Here is an 18,872-nt window from a genome sequence, read left to right as displayed (position 1 = left end):
TGGTCATGGTGATGCTGCAGTTACACAAAGCTGCATTTATGTTTCAAAAACTGAAAGGCGTTGCTCAGAATTGGGAACTCGGGCACGCGTTGCCTCTTCAGTTCAGGAGGATGTGCAGTGCTGCCAGAAACCATGATAGCCATAATAATGAGTTTCATTTACTTAAAAAGATCACATTTTGAAAAGCCTCTTGGTGACAATTATCAAAATACAGAGTACAGACAAAAGGGAATTATGTAATAAATACTTCTCCAATAGTCATCATTACAGGAAAAATTACCAAGAATGTATGGGCATGTAAAGCTCGGGTTTATTTCACTGGTGAAAATAACACCAAAATGTCTATGGGAAAGATTAAAAGCATAATAACAACAATAATCACGAGATAATCCCACCTTCAGTCTGGACTTCAGTAATTAAAGGATGAAATCAAGTTAGAGCTGCAGGCAAAATAGGCTTCTATTTTTCCCACATCAGTCATTTAAGCATTATAGACAATTAGAATATCACACCTTCCGATGTTTTTCTTTTCTGCATAAACTGAGTATGACAGGACTTATGTTCCCATGAAATTTTTCCTATTATCCACACACTTTGCTATTCACCCTGGTAATAGCCAGAGAAAATCCCTGTTGTTACACTGGCCTCCTCCACTCCCTACAAACCCAGGGCTCTGGAAGGCTGAGTCCAGCACAGGCCCAGCTTCTGCTGCAGCCAACAGAAGCCACACCTGCACATTCAAGAGCCACCTTGTTTTAAACTGCAGTGATGTCAAAATTGTTGGGATACATCTGAACCCAGAAAGGGCTTTTGATTTCATGAAACACCAGAATGGAAAAGGAGTAGGGCTCGAGGAAAAAGAGAAACCTACATAAACGTATCAATATTAGTGTTTGTTGGGAGAATAAACTAGCTCCCTCAAAATAAAAAGCAAGGTAAGATGAAAGAGCATAAGGGTGCCACATTAAAAAAACAACCACAAGGTTCTCTAAAAATACATGTAGATCAAGCAAAACTCTAAAAAAACGAAAAAAAGTCTTCCTACCCTCCATTAAAAAAACTGATAATCACAAGGTTTCAGAAGTATCTGAAACATTAGTGTTCTGTGGGTTATATTAACTCATTGTCTGAATAGCACCTTCTTGTGATATCCATCATATAAATCCTGAAATCTAGTTGAGTAAAGAGATTACAAACAGCGCTATCTATTTTTTAACATATGAAGGTACATTACAGCCAAAATACACAACAAACAAAAAGTTTAAAAAGCATTTGAAGCATTAAACCAGATGTGGTTTGGGGTGAAGTGACAAAACCAAAAACTATCTTTGATCAGCTGAGTTGCAAGGGCACACAATATTTGTTCTAAGGAAATCTAATTATCTACTTTGTCCATAAGTAACCTGGTATCTCTACAGCATCCCTTTCTAAATTTCAGATTTCCTTTAGAAACTCTACTCCTTATTCGCAGCTTCGAAAATTCAGATGCATTTCCAATGTATACAACCACCTTAGAAATGGACGCCATTTTATGACTGACTAAGATCCATCCAAGCCTGTATTGCTACCATGAAAGAAGCCCCATTTTTCCCTCACCAGTTGAAAACCAATCAAAAACAGTCAGGGGGGAAATAATTTCCCATCATATCAGATTACTAATCCAGTTGATAGTGCAGCCCACCTTTTGGCAAAGAATAATGGGAAATAGTGTTCTGATGTAGAGACTGAGGATAAAATTATAGATAATTTTTGTTTCTACAGTCTAAATACGCTAAAAAAACCCTTTCTCCCCTCTTCTATTGAAATGTAAATTCTATTCCTTGTATAGAAAATACTGTCTGGCCTGAAGACTTGGCATTTGCAGACATTAACCTATCAGGTAATAAATGGATTTCCAGTCATCTGCAAAATAAATGCCTACACATGATACTCTCCATTGGAGTTTGTTTCACCCCAGTCATAATACTTATTCCAGCAAATGTTTTGCCATCTTGTCAAAGTCAGCTAATACATTTTCAGCTACACCTAGTGCTCAATACAATAGTGTTGCTAATTGATAAAAAGGTCAGGTTTAGAGGGTCACAAGAGGCAATTTAAAGTTTCCACTGTTCTTGGGTATGTATTCATATACAGAGCAAGTTCTGAAAGTATGTCATTGAGTCTGGTAACTCAGACAAATAGAATCAGATGTGTGCAACTCAGCAGCATCCATCTGTGCACTACAGAAATGTACATATGAAAGCCAGAGATATACACTCCAATGTATAAAGATTCAATTATTTACTGGGGAGGATAGAAATCAGTGAAAGACTAAGAGTGAAGCTTCCATAAATTTCTCTATTTAAAATGATTTTTAAAATTAATTTTATTTATTTTTTTAAAAGGCTTGACTGGAATTCCATACCTGTTTCAAGGAAGGCAAAAAAAAAAGAGGAATAAAGTTACAAGTAGCTATATTCAGATCTAGGAACTTTTAAAACATGTCCTGAGAGTTAAAGAGACATGAAGAATCTGCAAACCTGAAAACATAAAAAGCAAAATCAAAAGTAAGGTAGCTGTAAGAGCAATTTATCATTTGGTTTTGTTCTCCATCTGCCTATGGATGGATCTATAAAGGAAGACTTAACTACTTAAAGTCATTTGCCTTTTACTCAAGGTTTGACTAGAAATTCCCAAGTCTCAAATCTTCCCATTCTCAATAGAACGGTTATCATATATGGGAGACTCGATCAATTCTTGCCACAGACAATACTGGACATCTGAAGTTGCATGGTTCTCCTCCCATAGATTAGATGGGAAAAAAGCTGGTAAACACACACTATTAACTAGAAATCTATCAGCATATTTTCAGTTTATAGCAAAATACTGAGGAAAACCCCTGAAATCTGAGTATCCTTGAAAATTTAATTCTGTCTTGGCTTTATTACAATGGAATTAAGCAATTGTTTCCCAACTGTTTTCTGGTATGCCAAAATAAGAGTTGTCTTCTTTCACATCCGTGCTACAAGGTTTAAATATTGAAGTTTTTTGATCACGAACACCTAATAAAATTCTAAAACAATCAGGAAACACTTGTAACAGCAGCACTGCCTATCTCACACAGCATGTATTGGAAGAAGCATCCAAACAACCAAGACATCCTCCTTCCCCTATTCAAATGAGTAACTGAAGTGCAAAATCACAAAATACAACAATAAATTAGAACTCTCACTAGTAACCAGCTTGGTTAAGGACACAATTCATCAACGTAAAATTCTTCACAGTAATGAAACACCTTGAATGTTCCTGATGTAACAGGCTCTGGGGTAGTATATTTGGAAGCATTAGAGTAATTAACTCCATGTGGCTGGTATGATTTTTCTACAATAACGTCATCTACTCTTGCTCAGAAGAAACCTACAGGATTGTGTGCCCAGAACTACAGCACAACTTCTAGAGCAGCTACATTGCTGAATGTATGAGCTTTGTCAAGCATGAGCTATAAAGATCTCCATTGCATGTTACCCATGCATCTGGAAGATAATACAGAGACTAGGAAATTGTTTATTTTGACAGCCATCAGAATACAGCATGATAAAGGGGATCCCTAGACTGGAAGGAAAAAAAAAATAATAATCAGTTTGACACTATTTGTTGAGGCAAGGAGATTTCAAAAAAAGGAGAACAAAGGGATGGAGTCAATAGACTGCTCCAAATATCATGTACTCTTAGAAAAGGGAACAGGGAAAGCCAGGAAATTAAATTTTAGATACAAACATATTTAAGCTACTGATTAAAGGACTGGAAAACTGCCATTTCAACAGAAGCATCTTAGATGCATGAAGAGGGATAACAAAGGATCTGCATATCAAATGTGACCCAATGACTTAATCTAGAAGAGAAAAGCAAGAAAAAACACCTGTTTTCTTCACCAGCTTTCTTCTCAGAAAGAGTATTTTGATAAAGCTCTTAAAATTTACCAGGACCTGTTTGAGAGAGATCTCTGATGGAAAGGGCTGAAAACATATTTTGTTTTACTGTAAATAGGAGGGCTGAAAATGGTCAGATGACCTGTTTCCCTGAGCTTGAATGAGACTAATCCTATTAAAGCTTAGAAATATGCATGACTCAGTAGCCAGGGCCATGTGTCTATCTGCCCTTACAACAGTTCTGCCACTTTTCATTGTCCAAAAGGGCTGTGTTGCTGATTTGTAAATGGCCTCTATTGCTTTAGCTTTCTTTCCAGAAACAAACTCAAAACACCCATACTTTTTTTTTTGCCTTTTTTTTTTTTTTAAATAAAAAAGGACTTTTAGAAGCAATTTTAAAATCTATCACGTATACAGTTCCCATTTGGATAAAATCTGAAGTAAATTCAGTAGCATATGTTTTTACCATTGTGCAATTCTACTACTTTTATAACTTTAATTTTTTTTCCATTATCTACCCTACTGCTCTGCTTCACTCTTCCATCATGTAAAGAGATTAACAGTACTCTGTAAATACTACACAGTCCTGGCTACATCAGAACAGAAGCAATGTTAACTTAAAAAAAAAAAAACACAAAAAACAAACCAGGACCATGTGCCTAGAAGTATGGTGGAAAGATTTCAAATCTCAGTGCAGAAAGTAACCACATATTTGCTTTCTAATTTCCAGTTTCTCAGCTGTAAAAATGAAAACTAAACTATACATGCCCTTTCTAAACCATGGAAGAGTACAATCCATCAAATGCTAAAATCAAACATACACACACAAATATTGACTAAAATAAATTCTACTATTGCACAAAATTGCCAAGAACAACAACAGAACTTTTTTTTTTTTTTTTTAAATAGCTGTTTCCTAAGCCTCAGCCAGGACAGAACAGCAGAGAGCACAAGCCAGCTCCTGCAAGCAGTTCTCCAAACACTGGAACTGACACACACTGGGAAGAAACTTGCAGGTTCATTTCATATAGCATATTCAATGTTTTCATTCATAAATCCATCATCTTCTACAGTAAAGCTCTCTGAAAGATAAATTACTAAAAAGAAAAAAATGAACCAGACAACCTGTGAGATGTTTTGTCCTAGTGCAGACTCACACTTTGGGTACACAAATGCCAGCGCTGTAGCAGTATCAAGAGGGACACCCCACACTTCCCCTGCCTTCTTCAGAGAGAGATGCTTAATATAAAGAAGAAAGCTTCTAACTTTCACAGATTATTAAATAATAGGTTATGCTTACATTGTAACAGAAAACCCTTCGAGACTACACCCATGTACGTATATCTATTTATACATACGCAACACTCCAGGGAAGTAAAGTTTTAAGACAGATCAGAGAGAGCTGTGAAGGTGCCCACCTGCCTCCTGAACCAGACCTGCATTCTCATGGTCAGCGCCAACACACAACTAGTATTTTTTTAATATTCATTGTGAAATTAACGGGCTGCATCACTAAATTCAAGTTCCAGTGCTGCACTATTTTGACACTCAGACTATACCATTCAATGTCTCAATTCTAGTAAAACTTTCTATCCTGAGCGAGCCATGAAAACTCTGCACTGGTGAATGAGAAAGTTACAGCTGGACAATGAAAAATGTGCATACAATCCTCTTTTTACCCTCTCTAGAAAACATATTTAAGGAATGTTTCTGTGGTACTTCAGTTTCTGTAGATTCAGATAGAATTAACTTATACATTTATGAAGTGTACTAGGCTGCCCAGGGAAGTGGTTGAGTCGCCATCCCTGGAGGTGTTTAAAAGATGTGTAGATGAGGTTCCTAGGAACACAGTTTACTGCCGGAGTGAGGTTATGGTTGGACTCTACGATCTTGAAGATCTATTCCAATCAAAATGATTCTGTGATTTACCATCCTTAATCTGGAAGTCAATACTTTTTAGTATATGGGTATTCAAATTCACAAATAAGTTACTATTACGAAAACTGGCATTTCTGTTATTTTCCATTAAAATACAATTTAATGTACAATGGTTTCAGCTGCATATGCACTGAAAGATGCAAATGTATATAAAGGTACTTAAAACAGTTCTTTCCTAGTCCGTGCACTGGGTATTTTATGAACTGAATGTATATGAACACATTTCACTCTGGACAGTTACGCAAGGATGAATTAGTTAAGGATGTAGTCTATACTTGCAATATAAAAATGTAAAGAATCATCTACCCAACTACTTAACATATTCCAGTTGGAACCAATCTTTCTTGAAAACAGCAAATCAGAGCTGTAAGCAAGATAAGAATTTATTATAAAAGCTTTACATCATGGTACTAATACTTCCTCACCTCAACCTTGAAATGTATTAGGTAACATACCACTAGAAGTATATGACTTTTAGATGACCATGTTACATTATTAACTTAGACATGCTGCCTGCCCCCACTGCGGCCTTTTCCTCTTCTGTGCCAGGATTTCTAGGGCTATCTACTGAGTTATTTCAGCATGTTTCATCAACCAAAACTAAGCCAAAACCAAGTGACAGATCATTTTCTGCACAAATCTAGTGAGCCTTGGAAGTAGCCATCAGTTAGATTGGGCAAAGTTGCTGTAGAACCGAAACATCTCCCATTACGTAATAATGAATCCTTCGTGATCAGGAAGCTCTGAGTCACCCTGTTTCTAGTCAGCTGATGAAATAGATGCTAGGTACTCAGAAACCGGCTCAAAGTCCAGAATGCTGGAAAAAAAACTGACTGAAGCCAATCTAATGAACACCTCTATTTCACAGTCCAGGTTAACAACAAAAATTTCGAGTAACATCAGACCCGAGAATGAACAACTTGGTAAGCAAGAAACCATAAAAACATTTCCTCCACGTATCTACTTCCAATCAGCCATGCACCTGCTTTTCAGTAGTTTCATTTCAATTCCCTGGAAAAATGTCAGGCAAAAGAGTGAAAGTTGTTATCAAAGTCAAAATATGGTATCTACCATTCATTTTACAGCATGTTGTTGTCATCTTTAAGAAAACAAATTACACTTCCTTGATGTGACTATTCTTGAAAGTTTATTAGCTATTACTCCTCTCCCTCCTGTCAGGTACAAACTTGTCCATCAGTTCCTTGTAAAAAAACACAGGAATTTGGCTGACTGATGTTTAATAGCTGTTTTTAAGGATCTGTCACTTTGTGCTTTTCCAGCTTTCCATAGCTTATGCCAGTTCTTTTGAGTACTGTAGGGTAAATTGATCAGTTGGTACAAAAATGTCCAACAGACCCATATAAACCTTGTAACTTGGCCTCTCCTTGTTACAGCATGAGATCCTATGCCTTTCCTATTGATATTGGCTGCATTAGCCACAGATTGCAGCTGAACTTTTCAGCAAAGAAGCATTCAAAGACTTGGCAACTGTTTTCAACTTTCCCTCCTTGTAGCAAACTAAAAACCTTCTCTTGGTTACCAAGACAAGCCTTTCACAACTGGTATTGGAAACCTGTATGCCTCTGTAACCTTCTACAGAACTGGTTACTTAGTTTGGTATTAATTTCAAGGTTAACACACAGCTGACACCCTCCTCCTCCATGAAAATAATTGTAAAATACTTACTGTCAAATAAAGTTAGAATGTCTATTGGAAAAACAAGAAGCCAAAACAGAAATAACTTTGGAAACCATCATCTTGGCTTCCAGAAACTCACTTAAAACCCCTCATCAATACAAACTAAAAAAAAAAAAAAAAAACCAAAACACAAAAACCCAAAACCAAACAAAAACCAAACCCAACCAGAATCAATATAAACTGAAAAAAAAAACAGGATTCACTATCCTCACAAGCATCAGGCACAATAAAGTAGCTACTTTGCTTTGGAACACAATGCGCTCAGTATCATCATTGGTTTTATATTGAGCTAGTCTGTGTTGAAAGCTGTCAAATCAATCAAAAAAGGGTTGTTATGGCAAGCTACAGATAAAGTGACATTTTACATAATCTGTGTTGCTTGTCCCTTAACATTAGCTTTATTATTTTCCTTTTTTAGTATTATGTAAAGATGTGATAGTCATGAACTGAAAAGGCACAGGATTGCAGTTGATAAGAAATTTCCATCCCTTTTTTCAATTTTGAGAGACAATTAATTGACATAAGTCAATGTATTTGACTTCATTCTCATAAATAAAGACTAGTCACAAAGGCACAGTCACACCTTATTCAAACCAAAAGATAATAGCAATTGTCAAGCTGATCAAACATTAAGATTAGTAGGTGCAGTAATCCTGAATTTAAGATGTACTGAAAATGGTTATGTGTTCCATCTACACAATACAGACAAAGCAATAATACATTACAGAGTTTCTAGCCATTACATATTATTTAAGGCAGATATTTGTATATATCATTGTGTATAGCCAACAAGTTAAGCTACAAATATTGCATTTGTCTGATGCAACATAATTCTGTGAAAATTTCCTTGAAATAGCTAGACAAAAGTCTAACAACTAACAGCCTGTGACACATGTCAAAAACACATTCATGCAAGAAAAGACATGGACTAGCTGAAGATAAAGCCCTTAAGTTCCAAAACTGAACATCAAGGGAAAGTCTTGAATTAGATACAGAATCTCTGAAATCTAGCTCAGGCAACAGAACCATCTGCGTTCTTCCTACACTTACGACTCTCCCAGAGGAACCAGTAGCAAGAACAGGTAAACTGAAAAATAAACAGTCTCTTGGGTCAACACAAAACTAACATTATCAAATGTAGAACTAGAACAGTTCCTTTCTAGTTTCACTTAATACAAGAATTACTGCAACTCTCGCAGACATTAAAGCAGAAAATTAAAAATAGAATTTACCTTTGAAGGTCTCAAGTTCCTTCCTGTTGGAGAAAAGCAGAATTTAAAAAAAAAATCATTATTAGAAATACTACATTTAGAATTACAGGAATTTCAGTTATCATTTGTCAGGTAATACTACTATGTGGGTTTATCAAAGGCAAACAATACCATCCTATCAAGAAATTAGGCTACCACCTATTTATTAACATGAACAATTATGCAAATATTGCACATCTATATCTAGGCACATAATTTTTAGATACACTGCTACAAAAATAACCAAGACTTCATAAGGCTTTAGGTACTAAAACATCTATTCATTGGCAGAGCTTTGCCTATTTATAGCATAGCGAATAACAATTAGTATTCCATTTTCATCAGTGTTGTTCAAAATCCTTTTGGCAACAGGGAAGGAGAAAAAATTGACAATATCACTCCCCCAGTTACAACACACTTTAAAAGCAACAGAGGCTTATAGTGACATTCCTCAGAGGAGAGGATTTTAAAGTACAGACAGTGACAGATAACCCGCAATACTCATGTACCAGAAAGCTAAGAAATGAAGCCAACAGCAATGGTATCTTTTTTCTTTCATAACTGGCCACCATCCACTTTTAGTAGCGATGCAATTGTGAATGCAAAGGGTATAAAACCAACAGAAATATTTTCTCTGTTTTCAAGAAATTGCAAAATCTTCCATTTGCTATTGCTGCAAAGTAGTGATTTATCATTAATGTTGAGACTAAGGAAGAATCAAAGTAAGCTGGCCTTCTACTTACAAAATACTTATTTATAATAAATATCTTTTCAGTCTGTGCCTTGCAGACTATTTAAATTCTGAATTTAAAAGCAAAAGGGATTATAAGAAAAATACTTTTTACAAAAACCCCAGAACTAACAGTTGTCCAGATAAGTTATTCTATTCATTATCTGTACACTAAAACATGTCTTCCCTCATTACTGAATCAGCTAACATATACAGTATTTCACAATACACGTGCTATACTATAATAATTCCTTTTCCTCCCTAACAAATAATGTGATGCAGAATTTATTCTTCATGAAGAACAGCCAAACTGGTTTTTGAGCCTGAAACAACTTATTTTCCAAGTATCTAAAAGAAACAAGAGAATACATTTACCTCCACATTTTCAGCAAACATTCCCCTTTTGCACCAAATGTCAAATATAGGTTTTTGAAAGAATGGGTGCTTTACCAGGAAATAAGCTGTAGTGTGATTCAGAGAAGCCTATTAGCTGTAGCTTCCTGTGAGTATCTATTTCCCTTCCTACTTCTCTCCCATCCCTTTCCCAAACTAGTTTCTCCCTTTTTTACCAGAGAAAAAAGCTACTTCACAACATCTATGATTTGAAGATTCATACCCTAATAAATTTTAATTGTACTCTCATTACAAAATTCTTAAACATTCTCATGAGTTGCAATCCTTATGTTTTAATAATGACATCCTAGTTGAGAAGGCAACAATCGCAGGAAATGCTTGTTTTCCACAGACTGAAACAAAACGATACTGAGGAAACATCTTGTGAAAGTAAGAGGGGAAAAAAACCCTGATGCTAGTTGTTCCTAAAATCATGTCTTATGCCACTTGCCTCCCAAAGGGAACACAAAACAGTAACTGTCATTGTGTTCAAACAGATTAGCAAACAAGATGGTAACACAGTAACCAACTGACAGTGATATTCATTGCTTTCGACTAAAACCCCAGAGTTTTCACTTTCAGAATCCATCAATATTTTTAGAATTGATGCATTAAGATGCTATCACTACATCCATATATATATTTGCCATTGTTTACAAAAGTTGAAAATGAATATTTGACAAAAGTTTTTTTTAAAACATATATGTCTGAAAATTTTTAAATATTGACAATTAGCATACAATAAAAATACAGGTATGGAATCTAAGGATCTGCATTTCCTATTATCCTCATACCAATTTAGATGCAAAGACCAACGAACTGATTGCAGCTCATGGTTTCTCACAACACTCTCAATAAAACCTACATTTAGAAATACATAATAAAAAAATGCTTGTTGAAAATATGCTCTTTATCAACATCACAGAGGATTTTTTTTTAAATCAAATAAAAACTCGAAACTTCTAAATTTTAATTCTAAATTTCATTTATCAGTAGCTTTGGTAAGAACCAGACACTAAAGTGGAAAGGAGACTATGACCTCTAAAAACACTGGTAAAATAGATGACTTCAGATTAAATTACTAAACTTTCTAGATGTGTAATTACAAAGTTCTAGACACGTGTACAGAAAAAAATATTACAAAGTATTACATTTCTCCTCCCCTTTGTAAGTAAATAAATAATTTTGTATTTATTGATAACCTGTCGGGAAGAAGATACCTCCTACACTTTCTCTATTAATCTAAATACAAAAAATCATCTACAGAAGTAAATACATTGAAGCTACATTAAAAAGGAAACAATGTATTTGGAACACAGACATTCTATAAAAGAAAAAGCAGTTAGCTTAAGTAAAAATATTAAACTGGAAACAGTTCTAGAAAACAGTCATCTTCCAAATGGGTTTGAGAGACTAGCAGGAGGAAAATCCTGCATTGGAAGCAGGCCTGGATGAGTAGCTAGGACTGTTGTCTCTTATTATTTTAGATTTTGCCATATTAAATTACCAGCTTTGATGCTGTATGTATCATACTTTTGTATTTGTTCTTCTTTCACAGGAAAAGGTTAGTCTTCCCCTCTATCCCATTCGCCTAACTCATTTAAGACAACTGAAAGCTTTCCACAAAGAAATGCTCTGGATTTTACAGACTTTTTGTCCAAAAAACAATATCATGCACTTCACAGATGGATGAGATAACCCTTTCCATTATCATTAGAAAGAAAATACACACACCAACCTTGCCCCCAGCCTCCCTATAGATGAATGGTCTTCAAGCCCAGTGTGGGCTGCTCAGCATCTATCCGGGACTAAAGGAACTCCTGTGCAGGCTCTGACTGCTCATCAATCAAACCCACTATTTGGCACCTCACTATATGCTTTTTACCTACTAAATTTTTGGTTAGTACCAACTAATCTGGTTAGTTAACACAAATAAGAATATTCTTTACTTTTTTACAGTTAACAATAATAAGAAGAAAGGAATTAATTAGCAGTTGTATTATAATATAAACACCTCCTCTCTCAGGGAAAGATGAAGTTTAGTACCACTGAGCAAGAAAAGAAAAACAACGCTAAAATAACAAACTAAAGAATAAAATAATCCTTTATATATGTAAGGGCATGAAGGAGGCACTTTAGAAGTAATCTTATCCTGCATGCAGTGCAATTTAGGAAGCCCACCTTCTTTCCTGAGAGGCAAGAGGCTGTACAGGCTGTATCTACACTGGAGTCATGCCCATGAAAACCATTCATATAATCACAGAATGACCGGGGTTGGAAGGGACCTCTGGAGATCATCTAGTCCAACCAACCCACTAAAGCAGGTTCACCCAGAGCAGATCACACAGGAACGTGTCTAGGCGGGTTTTGAATGTCCCCAGAGAAGGGAGACTCCACAACTTCTCTGAGCAGCCTGTTCCAGTGCTCTGGCACCCTCGAAGTAAAGAAGTTTCTCCTCATATTCAGATGGAAACTCCTGTGCTTCAGTCTGTGCCCACTGCCTCTCATCTTGCCATTGGCCACCACTGAAAGGAAACTGATCCCATTTTCTTCTCATCCACCCCTGAGATATTTATAAACATTGAAGAGATCCCCTCTCAGCCTTCTCCAGGCTGAACAGACCCAGCTCTCTGTCTTCTCCTCATAAGAAAGATGCTCCAAGACCCTAATCACCTTTGTAGCCCTCTGCTGGACTCCCTCCAGTAATTCCTTGTCCTTCTCAACTAAAGAGCCCAGAACTAGACACAGTGCTCCAGATGCACCCTCACCAGGGCAGAGTAGAGGGGGAGGAGAACCTCCCTCGACCTACTGGTCACACTCTTATTAATGTACCCCAGGATACCATTGGCCTTCTTGGCCACAAGGGCACAGTGCTGGCTCATGATCAACCTGTTGCCAACCAGAACTTCAAAGTCCTTCTCTGCAGTGCTGCTTTCCAGCAGGTCAGCCCCTAACATTTGGCCATGCATATGGACATATCTCTTCCTTTCCAGTTGCTTGTTTTCATAAAATCGATGGAGGGCTTAATTATTCTAAGAAATTCTATACCCATCAAATTTGGTTGAAAATTACCTACAGGATAGCAGCAAGTAAAGGGCACCAATTGTCAGCAAAATGCCAGATGCATAAGCCTGGTTGCCTACTTCTTCATTAAGTCAGGATAAACACGATGTTTAGGTATATTTTAATGCTGGCATAACAGACACACTAATCAGATTCTCAAGCCCCTTCTGAGCATGACAGACATAGGTAATTCTGATGATAAACCCCTCTATGCACCATGCCTAATAAAGCTTAGCTGATAATGTCTCATGGTTCAAAATATCCTAAAGAAACTGAATCAAAACCCTGTTAATGCAAGAGATTGTTGCGAACTTCTCTGAAACATCTCATCAAAAAAGATCTGAGACGCATGTATAGAGGGAAAGGATTGAAAAAATACAATACTCCATTTTATTCTGAAGTATAACTTTTATACAAATTTTTACTTGCAAGACATGTAACGAACTGTGAAGCAAGTTAAAACTGTCTAGCCTTGAAGTTCTGATGAGACAGGATGTGTCTTTTGAACTATTATTTTTAAGTACTTGGAATGTTCTGATGATAATGTTGTCAGTAGTCTCAAATTCTTCAAGTTGAGCTTCAGGGTTTGTGGTAAGAATATATAATTTTGGAGATCATAGACTGCTGTCTACAATCTATAACTAGTCCCACAGAGTAACCTACACAACCAGAACTTAGATAAATGTTTAGAGGGCAAATACAAATTCCCAATTACCTTCCCAGTCCTATCATGCTTTTCACTGCTCTGTTGGATTAACCCTGTTTTAGTCACTGGGCAAAACAGATAAACACTAGGAAGAAAATTCTGTTGGATATCACCAATAAACAACAACAATAAAAAAGGATAAAGAAGAATATTGGAGGAGAAGGAAAAGCAAGAGGGGGAAGGCAAGTAAATATCAAAGACAAATGCTTGCTGGAAGCTTCCAAATTCGCGAACTATAAATGTGTGTAAAGATACAGACAACTCTTCAAATTTTGTAAATTCAAGTTATATGAGCATCACATCATTCCTCCTAAATTCCACCCTCTGACCCAGTCAGATTTGCAAATCATGTAATACCACCAGCACAGAAGCCATTCAGAGTGCCTGGGCCCTGGTTTGCACAACTGGGTTACAGGAAGAGGCAGCTTCAAGGTCAGCCTGAGATGTTCCTGAACCAATGCAGACTGGAGACAGAGAAAGACAGAGAGGCCCTAGTACAGGGCTTCCACCTGCCCTACAGCAACTAGACAAGTTTATAAATAATAATATGTGGCCACTTTTAGAGAGAGCATAGAAAAAAAAATAGGTAATTTGTGGAAGTGTCCTGCACATATGCAGGCCATAATAGAGAACTGAAAGCAGGACAGCAGCAGTCCCACCCTCTCTGTGCTTCTGTTAAGATAAATAAAACACACACCTAGCCTCAATAAAATACTTCTGCTTCCAGAAAACCCCATCTTGCGTTGAAAGGGGGCTGCTTACCTAAAGCCAAATTCAGACAATACTTGAATCAAGTATTCTATCTTAGACTGAATAAATATTTCTGATTTTCTATATCCCAACAATTTTCATACCTAAAAATGCACTATGAATCAAGAAAATGCAGTTGTCAGTAAGACGACAACGGGGTTTATAATTACTGAAATTTGATGTTTCTGCTAAAGCACGTGGTATCGAATTACCTGTGTTGTCTTGGTACTTTTATATTTAAGGAATCAAAGCAGCTGATGAAAACAGGCCAATTCATACACCTGAAATCACATTTAAAATTTGGGCTGCCTGCAAACTCAAACATGTTTCCATTATTTCCCAATTAATTCACTTATTTCTTTACAATTGCATAGATCAGCACTTTTTTACTGAAAAAAAACCAAACTCTCCCAAACACTTGGAACTCCAAACACAACTGTGCAGCAATGCTCTGATTCAGTTTGCTCAGAACTTAATATAAGGCCTTCGGTAGCATATTCACTGTAGCGGTTTTGTTTGGTGTTCTGGGTGTTTTTGTTTGGTTTGAGTTTTTTCTGTGTGTGTTTTGTGGTTTAGTTTTGGTTTTGGTTGGTTTGGGGTTTTTTTGTGTGTGTTTTGAGTTGGTTTTTGGTGTTTGTTTGTTCTGGGTTTTGTGTGTGTTTTTGCTTGTTTGTTTTTAATAAAACTTAAACAGAACAGAAGGACAAAGTATCAAAGACAGTAACTTCTGCTTAACAGCTTATTGACCATCTAGTAGTGACCATCCTCATGTCTTCACTACCCAGTTGAGGAACAGACAGTAACTGCAAACCCACACATCCTGCTGGACATTTGCACAGCAGTTACAGTTTTAAGTAGGTACCCATAAGGGAAATTCTCAAAGATTTAAGTGGGGTATTAAATGCAGACAGTTGCAAGCTTTGTAAACACTTCTCAAAGCAGATCATCATTCTGTCTTACACCTGTACATAGTGAAGAATTATCAGTCATTCCTTGGCTGCTCAGTTCATTGCAAATCCTTATTTACATTTCTTTAAACAATACCTTTGATTAACTCAAAATAATGTCTTCAGTAACCTCAATATATCGCCCATATGATCTCAACTCACAGAATCTCTCATAAACATCTAGCCAAATAAGAATGTAGATTAAAAAAAAAAAAAAATTTGCTGGAGTCAAAACCATTAAGCTTTAAGTTACTAAAATCAATGGGAATTTCATTTGTTCAACATAAGTAAGACAAGGTTCCCAGGTTTACTGTACCTTGCAAAGGGTTGTAACACTAAGATCAATTTTCCAAATGTAACAAAACACTAGGGAATTCAGTTAAGTACCAAGAGACCACAGAAACACCAAGCTTTTTACAATTATGCCAGTAGGCAGAATTGACAGTTCCATGTTTTATCTTCCAGAGGAAAGAGTAGGCAGATAAGAAAGTAACAAAGTCATAAATGAATGCCAGGATTAACTTTATAAAACTAGTTCCGAAAGTAACGGCAAATAAATTCAAACTATTAGACTTACGCGTAAACAAAATACAATCTCAAGACAGTATATGGATGATAAAAATTGAATACTAAGTTTAAAAAACTTCACAACAAGATGTATTTGCAGATGTCAAGTTGAGAATATTATTTTAAAATAATATTTAAAGAACATATAGTTGCTTATCTGCAATTTCATTTAAAAATATTTCTGACAACAAGTTATAAAACCTGAAAGATACTGCCTTTCACCTGCCTAATGCACTCAAATTTTCAAAATTATATAAAAATAATTTCCTTCCATAGCCTGATTCAAGCTTTAGTCTGCTAAAAAGCCACGAGAACGACTTTCCTCTGGATGTCATCAGACGTAAAAGCCAAAACCCTGAGAACTCAAAATTTATGTCACTTGTATGGTACACAGAAATAATTTGAGTATTTTTCAATGTACTTACGATTAGCAGTTATGACAATGACACAAAAATGGTTTTCATTCCCCAGATTGCTTGAGCACTCTTTTTCATATCACTTAGGTCAACTATTACTTTTAAATACCCCTAAGCCTGAAGCAATGAAAAGCATATAAGTAATTAAAAGAATCAAAAAAAAATAAAACTATTACTAAAGTACAGCTGGAATTAAGCAGCAGGCAAGGTTTTCTACTTCTCCGAAGAAACACTGAAGAGAGGTCAGGATTCTTCACCATCAAATGTGAAATCTTATCCAGTAAAGAGCAAAGAACTAAGGAATCTAAAATGACATTGCAATGAAGATTTTTTTGCTTCCATACTCAAATGGAGCTACAAAGGTAGCTGAAGTCTTTCTGTGTCTTCCATTGCCCCAGATGGAATGGATCAAAGCAAAATTTTGTAACAAATATTGCAAACATCAACTGGTAATCAAGCTAATAAATACAATTAAAAACAAATTCTACCCTCATGTACTCAGCAGTTTCAAGGTACAATGAAAGCATTTCTCTTTGGATGTTCTGAAAAGAGAAAAAAACATTTTTTTAAATGAAGGACATTGGGGTTTACCTTTCAGGTGCTAGCATTCAAAAGAACAGTAAAGATAAGGGAGTTGGTATGAAAACCTGAAGAAAATGATAGAATTGAAATGACTAACAGAAAACAAGACTTTTGTCTTCTGCTAAGAGACTGATAGAGGTTGCTTAGGATTGGAACCATTCCAAACTGGAATTTGAAATGTGGAATAAATTCTCAGGTTCCCCTGAAAGCTTATGCCTTCAGATGTAAGCTTTTGCACAGGACATGGTTTTGCTTTCATTCTGTTGCTATCAAAAGAAAAGGACAGCTTTGAAATATAAGGGGTTTTTAACTTTTATGTTGGTATGCAATGTTTTTGGATCACTAAGAGATACGTGTATCAGCACTTTTATTTTTATCATACAACCAAAACATTAGGAATCAAAGTTCAAAGCTGAAGTTTGAGAGAATAAATTTAAAAGAAGCTACAAACAACTGCAAGCTACAAAGAAATTTGAGAAGCTGAAGTTTAAGAGAAAACACAAACACCACCAGCACCAGCTACCCTCACCATCAACTCCACCATCTTTAATCTTTTCTAGAAAGAAAAAGGGTTCCTGTAAACTGACTTTTGTTAAATAGCCACAAAACAAAATCCAGACCTTCCTTTAACTTGGCTATCGATTTCCCCATAAGCATTAAAAGAAAAAAATAATTACATTATTAAAAACTAGCCAAACTTTATACACTAAGTGACATATATGCCACAATTCCACAAAATCAAAGCAGTAAAAAAAGCCTCTAACCCCATATGCACTCTTTACCATTCATGCTGTGGTCCCACACAGCATTAATGAAATTGGAGCAGTCAGGAGTTACCACTTGTACCACCATCCTCAACACATCCCTTTGACACAGGAATGTAAAATCTCCCTCACGGAGGTGTTGTCAATAAATGCATGTAACATCTATTTGTGAACAATTTTTTTAAAAATTTGGTTTGGATGAAAGTGAAAAAGGTGAAGACACAGAATTTATCAGGAGGCAGAGAACATATTTTAGCATGGTAATGACAAGCACCTTGGCCCTGGTCTCCTGCCACTAGCCACTAATTACTTTGACACAATTTTTGGGTGACGGAGAATACAAAACTATGATGAAGGGAGTCCTAAATCTGTTTATATTATTGGTACAATAAGTCTGAACAAAGAACGCCTAGTACTGACAGATTGACAGGATTTGCAGATTATGCCCAGTAACCAGCACTACATAAAGGCCGAGAAAGGTCTAGCAGAATTGACATATGTTTAACATTTTCTAGAAAACACTAGTAAAAAGTGCTGTGAGAGGCAAAGGATCCAACACAAACATTCAGTCTTGAATCACAGTTCACAAACACCAACAAAGAAAAAATCTTTTCTATGCCTATTCAAAAGAAAACTAAACTATAAGCAGAAGCTACACAACAAATCTCTTAACGATGTCATTGTCTCTCTGCATCAAGCAAAGACCACCACAAAAGAAAGGCAAAATTGGATCAGATTAAAAGTGACAGAAATTACACTGTACATTCACACTTTGCAAATAATACAAAAGAAGTGCCAAAACTCCTACAATCTTTTGATCTGCTATATATCTGAATGAGTCTTGCCTGATGTCTTCAAATGTGGCATGAAAACTTACTTTGATGAAAATTTTCACGAGAACTATGAAATGTGCAGCTACAGTCTTACAAGTAACATGCAGTATATTTAATTTGGAAAGGAAAAAAAATATACTTGTTTGAAATGTTTGCAACAATGGTATATTTTTACATATAAAAAGTTAATTTGCCAAATTAACATGTAAAGCTTAAAACCTTAAAATTGTGAAAGTACAATTTAAATGTATCAGTGCCAGATGGGGGGGAGTCATCACTGAAGATGATGTACTGTACAGAGCACTGTTCTAGCTTATCACTGGGGGA

The 18,872-nt window shown here is 36.0% G+C and overlaps 1 protein-coding gene across 3 annotated transcripts in view; it reads right to left on the bottom strand.

Annotated features, from left to right (window-relative positions):
• DTNBP1 (dystrobrevin binding protein 1) overlaps nt 1-18,872 on the bottom strand; it is a 72,695-nt gene that overhangs the window by 30,675 nt on the left and 23,148 nt on the right. For 2 of the 3 annotated variants that reach the window (XM_065832131.2, XM_071804597.1), the window contains one exon: nt 8,777-8,799. The exons of the other annotated variant lie outside the window; for it this stretch is intronic. In XM_065832131.2, coding sequence (XP_065688203.1) covers nt 8,777-8,799 — 23 coding nt within the window. The remainder of the gene's footprint in view (nt 1-8,776; nt 8,800-18,872) is intronic. 3 annotated transcript variants of the gene reach the window in all.

The sequence above is a fragment of the Patagioenas fasciata genome, chromosome 2 (assembly GCF_037038585.1).
Source record: "Patagioenas fasciata isolate bPatFas1 chromosome 2, bPatFas1.hap1, whole genome shotgun sequence".
Lineage (NCBI taxonomy): Eukaryota > Metazoa > Chordata > Aves > Columbiformes > Columbidae > Patagioenas > Patagioenas fasciata.
Note: the sequence above shows the minus strand (reverse complement) of the source record. Positions and strands in the feature narration are given on the sequence as shown.